The 9926-nt window shown below is 38.4% G+C and overlaps 1 protein-coding gene across 1 annotated transcript; it reads left to right on the top strand.

Moving 5' to 3' along the window:
• The first annotated feature begins 1310 nt into the window (after nucleotides 1-1310).
• Nucleotides 1311-5984, top strand: TAS2R42 (taste 2 receptor member 42). Its single transcript, XM_045555185.1, is given in 7 exon segments — nucleotides 1311-1366; nucleotides 5055-5152; nucleotides 5155-5347; nucleotides 5349-5650; nucleotides 5653-5783; nucleotides 5785-5905; nucleotides 5908-5984. Coding segments are annotated over 7 exon segments (978 nt in total).
• The last annotated feature ends 3942 nt before the right edge of the window (nucleotides 5985-9926 follow it).

Consider the following 9926-nt stretch of genomic DNA (forward strand, 5'->3'; position numbering starts at 1 on the left):
GGCCTTTTTTAAACCCACAAAGAATCTGTCTCATTTTGCCAGTGAACATTTCAACCATTCCCTCTCCCTTTCGTCTCGTCTTTACCCACTTAACTTGTATCTATTTATCAGCTCTCAGTTCAAGTGTCACTTCCTCAGGAAAGTTAGTTGCAGTTACAGGATAGTTACAGACAACTATTCCTTTTCTTTGAATCCCTCACTTTGTAATTGCTCCCTAGCTTAATGTCTGTCTGTCTCCTACACCACATTGTGAGCTTCCAGAAAGCAGAGCCATGTATTCCAGGCTCACCATGGTATCCTCAGGCCCAGCCTTCCCTGCCCTGGGCTGCCTCAGGTCTCTGTCCCCTGCATTCCAGTGAGGTGCCTCTCAGCTGCCCCAGCAGCGGCTCAAGCCAGCCCAGGTGCAGCTGGGGCTACTCTTTCAGGTAGAAGCTATAAACCCTGGTGCCTCCACATGGTGTTATACTGACTCTGCAGGCTCACAGAATGCAAGGGCTGTGGAGGGATGGCTTCCTCCACCTGGATTTGAAAGGATGTTGTGACAATCGGGGGTTCAGGCAGAGACTTGTCACAGGGGAAAAGCCACTGCTGAGAATCCCCACCAGGCCAATGCCTAGTGGAGCTTCAGTGGGGGAGCTGCCACTGACACCCCAGAACTGGAGAGCTACCAGTGAGCAACACCAGTGGAGAGAGCCGCAGCCACAAGACTCCAACCTGTGAGAGCTGCTGAGTGGACGGAGCCCAGCAAAGCCATGCAGGTGGGGCTGCCTGAGGCCTGGGGGCCCAACCCCACCCCAGTGTGTCAGGCGGGAAGTGGAATCAAAGATTATTGTGGAAACTGAGGATTCGGTGTGGTTTGTCCTGCTGGGTTTTGAACTTCCTTGGGATCAGTGATCCCTCTTTTCTTGCCTGTTTCTCCCTTTTGGCATGGAACGTCTGTCCTATACCTGTCCCCCCATTGTATTTCAGAAGGAGGTAACTGGTTCTGATTCGACAGGCTCACAGCTGGAGGGCAATTTGCCTCAAGGATGAATCAATACTGCCTTGAGTCTCACTCAATCTGATTTAGAGGAGACTGGATTTTGAGTTGATCCTGGAATAAGTTAAGACTTTGGGGCTATTTGGATTAAGTGAATATATTTTGCATGTGAGAAGGACATGAATTTTGGGCGGCAGGGGTAGAATGCTGTAGTTCAAATGTGTCCCCCAAAATTCATGTCTTGAAAACCTGATCCTTTGTGTGTGATGCTGAGATTTGGAACCTTTCACCAGTGTTAGGTCCTGACAGCGCCACCCTCCTGAATGGACCGATGCTGTTACTGCAGGAGGCGGTTCATCATCACAGGAGCAGGTTCCTCATGAAAGGGTGAGTTTGATGCCCTTTTCTCTCCACCCCTCGCCCCTCCTTTGCCCCTCTGCCATGGGATGATGCAGCACAAAGGTCTCTGCCAGAAGCCAGCACCCTGGTATTGCATTTCTCAGCCTTCAGACTGTGAGAAATAAATTTTTCTTTATAAATTTCCCATTTGGTGGTATTCTGTTACAGCAGCACAAGCAGAGGAACGTGATGCCTAAAGTTGTTTATGATTCCCCCTCAGATATCCTATGGTTTCTTCTCAACTAATTTCTTGGCTTGTTTCTAAAATCAGTCAAGTATTTTAAAAGAGGCACCTGAACAAGTGGATATAAATAGTATGTCAGTTCTTACCAGAACCCTCGCAAGAACCACTTTCATTAGAACAAACATCCTTTGTGCTACCATAAGAATGGCAGGTGCTGGCAAACTAAATCTCCTTTCCCGTTCAGTTCTTAGACTTATAGATAAGAGGATATTGCAGATGTTTTATACCTTGACTCCAATAAAGCTTCCAATATAGAGTCCCCTAGTACTTGCAGAGAAAGAAGAGAATGAAGGATACTGTGTAGTTCAATTAGGTATATTTGTAAATGGTCAAACAACTGGTCAATGACAGACTGCAGGGCATGCCGCAGACTCTATTCTTCGTATTCTGGACCATGATCCAACCTATATTTTTCCCATGTATTTGGATGAAGAGACATTTAGGGTGAATTTTAAAATTTACAATCTTTAAATTCTTTCCCTTGATCTTCCACAGCTAAAGGTACAGATGCAAATTCGTTAGGCAAAGAAAATGCAAAGAGAGGAACAATATGAGTCTGTATTTGCACATTAGCAAAAGAGAGACTATCTTGTCACCTATCAGCTGACATGAAAAACTACAGCTGATAGCTATGGTAAAAAGGGAAAATATCAACTGGCTGCACTAGGTGACAGCAGCAGGACTGGTATCCATGGAGATTGGAATGGCTGATACTATGTTAGTGGTTGTTTTTGGACTGGAGACAGTCTGTAATTTAGATGGAAGGCAGAAAAACTTAAATATATTTAACGACACAGAGAATTTAATGTCCTTGGATAACATGCCCAAAATGGGAAAAGAGTATGTGATAATAGTTTAAATTTAAGAAAAATTTGGATGGTTATATCATATCCAATATGTATTAATTATAAACTAAGTATATCACCAAAAAAGCTAACGCCTTTTCAGACTTTTTAACATTCTCCATAGAGGCCCTATACAGCTTTTTGGTGTGTGTGATCTATTTCTAGGTACATGATATTTGTTGAAGTTACAGTGATTTTATCCTTTAAAAAGCACATTTCATTTTACCTGTTGGTTGATGGTATGAAGAAATAAAAAATATTTTTTGCAACTTTATTTTGTATCCAGAAGCTTTGCTAACTGGTCAAATTCTAACAATAGATTAAAAGATACTTTTGGATTTTCTACATAATCTCAATCATAATCTGTGAATAATGACAGTTTTGTGCTTTATAACTTTTTTTTCTTTGTGTCTTTTTCTTGCCTTACTGTAATTGGTTAAAACCTCCAAAAACTAAAATGGTAAGATGGTTATCACTGATTTGATCCCAAACTCAAAGGGAAAGATTTCAAAGTATCATTTGATGGGTATGATATTTGCTCTAGGTTTTTTCAGATAACTGTTCATTAGGAAGAATAGTTTATTCCCATTTGCTAAGAATATTTATAATAAGAAGTAGAATTTCTCATGTCTCTCCTTTAATCTGTTAATGCATTGAATTACAGTTATTGGTTTTCAAATGCTTCATTTTTGGGATCTCATTGAGTCTTTAACCCATGGCAGTTTGCTTTCTCTTTGGTTGAAGTACTTTTGCTAATTACCTAAGAACCTTCTTGGCACATAGTCCAGTTAGTATGTGACCTTTCATTAACATCATCAAGTATTGATTACTCTCCTTCTATCACTCCTTTCTCTTAACTGCATCTTGGTTTCTCTCTTCCATCTGACTGCTTCTTAGTCTTTCTTTTGGTTTTTTCACCCTCTGAGGTACCTCAGGGTTGTTGGAGCTCATCACCTCTCAAGAAATCAAGAATGAGCTGATGACCCCCAAATCTGCTTATAGCTCAAATTTCTGTCCTGAGCTGCAGTCCGAGATACTGAATGCCTACTCAGGCTGTCCACTAGATGACTTACAGATTCTCCAAAATGTTCAGGACAGAGTCATCTTCTTCCAACTTCTCTTCTATCTCCTACTTTTTGGATCTTAACTTGCTTGTCCTCCAGCAGTCCCCTCACTTCACGGGACTCCATGCAGCCGGGTGCAAAGGAGAGCCTGTCATTGCTGACTCCTTCTTTTCCCAGCCCCCAAATCCATCACCCAGTCTACTGATTCTTCCTCTTAAATGCTGCTCATAGCCACAAATTTCTCTCCATTTCTAGATATTAATTTGACCAAAGCTATCATCCTCCTCTACAATACTACCAAATTTTTCCTTTTCATTCAGCCTTCCTCTGTTTGATAATCTCACTCCTTCCCTCCTTCCCTCTCTCCCTCCATCTCTTCCTTTTTTTCTCTTTCACTTTTACTGTAACTTTAAATATCTGTCCTAAATGGAAATATTTTTTATAGGAGATTATTTACGAGCAGTTCTTTATACATCATTCTTGAAATATACATTTTTAAAAATTAATTAATAGAAATTAATTGGTGAATGTGGCTGCAATATTGACAAGGGCCATATTTTAAAAATAAATTTATTCATTTCTTCATCTGTTGTTGTTTCTTGGCAACACTAATCACTAATAATAGAATATTTGTTTGCTGACACATAAACCAAGACACAAAATCTGTAATTCTGCCTTCATTTCTGAGACACTAATAGGCTTTGTTAAAATCATTGTTCCTAGAATATAGAGCAGATACCTTTGTTTACTATTTTTTTTTTTACTTTATCTAAAACAATTTTCTAGTTGTCTATTAAGCCTAAATTGACAGCATTATATCTCTGGCTGAAACAAATGCAACATAAATGTAAAAGCAAAATTGAGAAAAGTGAAATTTTGAACATATTCCTCTGGGATACTCAAGGAACTTTTAGACTGAAATTTCAGTAAATTATCAGGTAGAGGGCTTTAGTTTCAGAAAAGTAGTTTGGGTTTAGGTGTCTTTGGTGTATTATGCATTCAGTCCAAAATATGACTTGGTTTCTTCATGAAATTCTAGGTGTCTCTCAGATCCTAGGCGACTGTAACCTTTGCCTTTCTCCCTGACAATAGTGTTTATGCTTCCTTTTTCTACATTCACATTACATTTTATTCTTGGTTCTGTCTCCTTTTCTCTGCTTTCACTGTTTTATAGACTTCTTAATGTTTTCTTTTTTAGTGGTAAACATGTTAATACCTTGCATTTGCAGAATGTCAGACACATAGAAGCTAAGCACAAAATATATTCACTGAAGAATAACAAAATTATTTAGATTATTTCTAGACCTTTCTATGAAAAACAGCAGCGGTATTGGGATCCAAATGGTATAGTATTTCAGGTGAAGAGGAAAGTACGAACTGGAGAAAAGGAATCTGGCCCATATTTGCATACTTGACTTTCAGAAATGCATGCTATTCTACAATAGTTTAATTGCAAATGTATTAATGAGACAAAGTATTAAAAATTAGGATCCTTTTCTATGCAAATGTTCACTTGATTGGAGAAAAATCTTTCTGATCCTGGCAAGAGCAGAATTCGTAATCAGAATGCCAGGGCACGTGCTCATTGCACTGGTCAACTGCTCTGAGTGGGTCAAGAACCAAACGTCTCCTCAGGTGACTTCATCCTCACCTGCTTGGCCATCTTCAGAATCAGTCAGCTGTTGGTGTCGCTGTTTGAGTCATGTATACTGGGACTTGGTTCACCTTTACATACCACTTGAATACTAGCAAAACCGATTGGTATGCTTTGGAGTGTAATTAATCATTTGACTGCCTGGCCTGCCACCCGGCTCAGTTTTCTACTTCTTTAAGAGAACCCACTTCTCCCACTTTCTTTTCCTCTGGCCAAGGTGGAGAATGACCAGAGTGATTGTTGTGCTTGTCGTGTTTCTTGTATTTTGTTTGTTCTCAATGATTTTCAGTTTCCTATGGCTACAGATGTTTGCTGATCCTTGGTTGAATACCTCTATACTAGATAAAAGTAATCTGTCTTTATATTTAGATGTAACTAAAACTCTCTGTGTTAGCAACCTGGCTCTTCTTACCTTGACCTATTTTGTCCCCCTCATTCTGACTCTGACCTCACTGGTCCTTTTATTTGGTCCTTGGGGAGACACACTAGAAATTAGGAGCTCAGCTCCCTGGACCCTAGAGACTCCAGCACAGAGGCCCACAGGAGGACCATGACAGTGGTGAGGTCTTTCCCTCTCCTCTTCATAGTTCATTTTTTCCCCCACACAAGTGGCAAGTTGGATATTTTCTATGTTTTGGAACAATAAGTATGCAAAGTTTGTCATGTTAGCAATAAATGTCTTTTCCTCAGGCCACTCATTTATTCTGATTCTGGGAAACAGCAGCTGAGACAGGCAGCCTTGAGGATACTGTGGCATTGTAAGGGCCACTTGAAAAGATCAAAACCTTTGGGTTTCTAGATAGCCTTTCTGGAATCTTTCTAAGAGAATAACTTCATGAGGAGCCTTTGAGAATCACTTCTATTGTTTTTCTCCAACAGGGCTCATTAAGTATTGTTGCACATAACTGCAATTTTCCCTGACTAGGTTGCTTTTTGTTGTTGTTTCCATCTATGTTTTTGTAAGTTTTTATTTTTTTTTTTAATTTCAGGATATTATGGGGGTACAAACGTTTTGGTTACATGTTATGACTTTGCCACACAAAAACCATGGTTTGAAGCTTGCCCTTTCCCCCCTACAATGCTCATCCCGTCCATTAGTTGTGAGTTTACCCGTCCCCAAACCCCAACCCCCAAAGAATATTACTACTGTGTGAGCACCTTAGTGTTGATCACTAGGATGCTTTTGATGATAATTCACACATTGTCAGACTATATCATATTAAAATTAATCATTTTTTCTATAGCATCAGCAGACAATATTTAGAAGTCTCAGAAAAGAATCTAAATTATTTCACTTTATATGTAAGAAATACAGAGTTGCAACTTGTGGGAGAAAAAGACATATGATTCTTGCAAAAGCAAGATAAATTATAAACTTGTGTAGGTAGATTTATAAAACGTGGATAGAAAATTTAACCAAAAAATTAAAGTCATAATAAGAAAAAGATAATCTCATAGCTTAAAAGCCTAACTTTTTTTTTGAATGAAAAAACAGTATCTTTTTGTTATTAGAGTTCTGTTGGTAACAAGGGATTAAGATGCCTATGTGAGAATAGGAATAATATTTGTAGTATGAAATAAAGTAAATTATCTTTAAGTGAAAACTGTAAATGTACAATTATAATGCAAACCTTAATTTGAAATTCCAAATCATAAACATTTTTAATTTTTCTAGGCTCTTACTAATTTTGCTAAATTCTAGGACATATAATATGCTTTTTCAGAGAGGCAACAATCGATGTTTCTCCCATGTTTGTAATAGAACTAAAAATATAAAGAAGAATTTTCCCTTAATTCAGAATTATGCTCATATTTATGCTAGAAAAAAATCATAATTACATTCTGAGAATGATTGTGTTTGTGTTTGTGCCTGTGACATGCATTTTCTTGCATGCTGATGACTAGAGTTCTTAGAATAACAAATAGAAACAATGTCAATTAGGAAGGCACAGAAAGGAAAGTTCAATACAGAAACCACATTTAATGTGAATTTTGGACATGCATATGTATACATAGTACTATTTTGACTGTGATAATCTAAATTTAAATAAAGTAACCATAAAGTATAAATAGGCTTAAGTGTGGAAAAATTTACTATCAAACTGTGAATATGATGGTATAGAATATAACATTGTACAGATGCTATACATGTATATATAGTGACATTTTTTAACAATGATGAATTTCTTTTAGGGGTTACTTTTAATGTTAATATATTGTTTGTATTGTTTTAGAGTCAGAAACAAAAGCTGCCTTTAAATGATGATAAATATGTTGTTCTAAATTAATCTTGATGGAGCCATAGGTAAGGGCACCACTCTGTGGCTATGCCCTGGAGCTGCAAATGATGTTAGAATTATTAACATTCCCCCCGTATAACTAAAACTACATAGCAAGGACATCTGGGTTACATGGTGCTTCCACATATCAATAATCATGATGTTGATGATGGTTTTAGTGATAATATAGCATCTAATTTACTTAGTAATTTTCATTTTATAAAATAAAAGTTACATATACTATTTTGAACATTTGCTTAGTATTTTATCAAAGATTATTATTATAAGTATCTTGCTTTGGTGAAAGGAATGTGCAAATCAAGCTCAATACATTTTAGGCTTAGATATTGAGTTTGTTTTGTTTTGAAGGTATTCTCTCATATAAATGGCTTAAAGGTAATCTTGTTCTTTTTGCAAGACAATAACCAAAAACATTAGTTTTTAGTGTTATTAAGGTTTTCTTTCATAAGCAAGATAAAGTAATTGAGCCAAGTTATGAGCAACCTTTGCTTCGAACAAGTGGCCTTAGAAACAAAACAGTAAATGTCTAACCAGGAGTAAGTCCACACGTAGGCAGCAACCTTAGGGAGATTGAATGTTGTCCTGTCTTGACAAAGGAGGCTCAGGCCATAGGCTGGGGTTACTGCAGTAGATGTGTTATAATCTGCATATGTGAATGGCAAGTGTGGTCAAGCTCTTCACCTTCACTTTCCCCACAGAAGGCATTTGTGGGAGACTCAGCAGCAGCCAATCTACAATCAAAGAAGAGCCACTCGTAACATGCATGGTCAGCCCCATGCAACCAGCAGAAGAAAGACTGACATGATCATGTCCTACCCTGGGACCAAAGTGTTAGGGAAAGGGAGAGATTATTACTGATTCTTGTTAATCACCGTCCTCTCACCTGTCAAATTGATGTTCATTTTAAGAATCTGGGTGTAATAATGGTTTATTTCAATTCATCCACCCAGGCAATTTATGGGAGAGAAACAAGTAACCTGTTTCTACTGAGGAAATTGGCTTATCTCTGATCTGTAGGTCTAGTTCTGAAGGCATATGATAAAACATGAATCAGGTACACTAAGGTATGTTTTCCTGATGCCTACTGAATGTATATATCAGATAGAAACCCAGACCTATACTGATCTCCAAGAAATTGGCAGGCCACTTTTGAGAAGACTCTTCTCCTCTGAGCCAGGGTCATGCTCTAAGAGGAGTTTGCAACATCACACAATCATTTTCAATTCTCTCATTTCAGACACTGGGTGATATGTTGTCTAGTAACCTATGTGCTACTCAAGACACTAAGATATACTACCTTCACAAGAACAAATGGGTCTGAAAAGTTTATTTGATGAATTTCAGAAACATAATTAGGCAACTCTTTTTGTCTTCTTGTACACCAAATCCCATTTCACAGCTTCTCAATTTTTCTTTTTTTTTAAAAAAAGTCAACATAAATGCAGCCTCAGAAGACTAAGGAAATGCACCATCATTGGTATTTTGAGTAAGAGACCCTAATGTGTGCCAACGTGGAGACTGGTGTTGGTAAGTTAGACCAGGCTGGTCTTAGGTTTGTCATGAGGAGGAGCCAGTGGGAATGTTTCCCTCTAAAGATTTTTTTATAAAAATCTACAGCCTTCAGTTTAGAAATGAAAGGGTTATGCCAACTGAAAGAAAAATCTACAGTGAAACATGAATGGAATATGTATGGATGACAGTGATGAAGCTGGGCAAATATCCCCCATGTGTGAAAGATGAAATCTCTGTCCCTTCAAGCTGTGGCCCTGGCCCTCGTTGGTTGCTTTTTTGGGTAGAGTTCAGCCAAAGAAACTCTGACCATCTCTTTCAACTGAAAAAACTGTGATCTTTGGATCATAACTTTAATTTAGTGACCATCAAAGGGGTTGTTGCTAATTTCAATGTTTGAAAGTGCCGAGTTCTGATTCAAACAAGAATGTGGAGACTGCATTTTTTGCTGACAAATAAGTGGGAAAGTGTGGTATTGATGGGACAAAGAAAGCATCATGGGTACACGAGCACTTGTTGCTGGCAATTCTGGGACTATTGGGAGGCCTAAAAATGTGAGTTGGGGGAACGGAGGGCCAATAGAAAGAATCAAATATAAAGCTTGGGTATATTATTTCACTGGAGATGTCACATACACAGGTAGGGACTAGGAAGAATTTGAGAAGACTGTATGATTCAAGCCCAAACAAAAAGGTAGTGTTAATGGCAGGGGTACATAAGGTCTTCAGTTGACTTGATGCAGGGGGTGTCCTAAGGAAGGGAAGAAAGCCCCCTGAACTCACCAGTTGGGTTTTGGCTTCATGTGGGAAAGAGTTCAAGCACAAGCCAACTAGCAACAGAAGTTTTATCGCGAGAGAAGGACAACAGATCCTACTCCACATACAGAGTAAGGGTCTTCTCCCAAGCAGATGTCGACTCCCTATTTGGCAGTG

This window comes from Lemur catta, chromosome 6 (assembly GCF_020740605.2).
Source record: "Lemur catta isolate mLemCat1 chromosome 6, mLemCat1.pri, whole genome shotgun sequence".
Classification (NCBI taxonomy): domain Eukaryota; kingdom Metazoa; phylum Chordata; class Mammalia; order Primates; family Lemuridae; genus Lemur; species Lemur catta.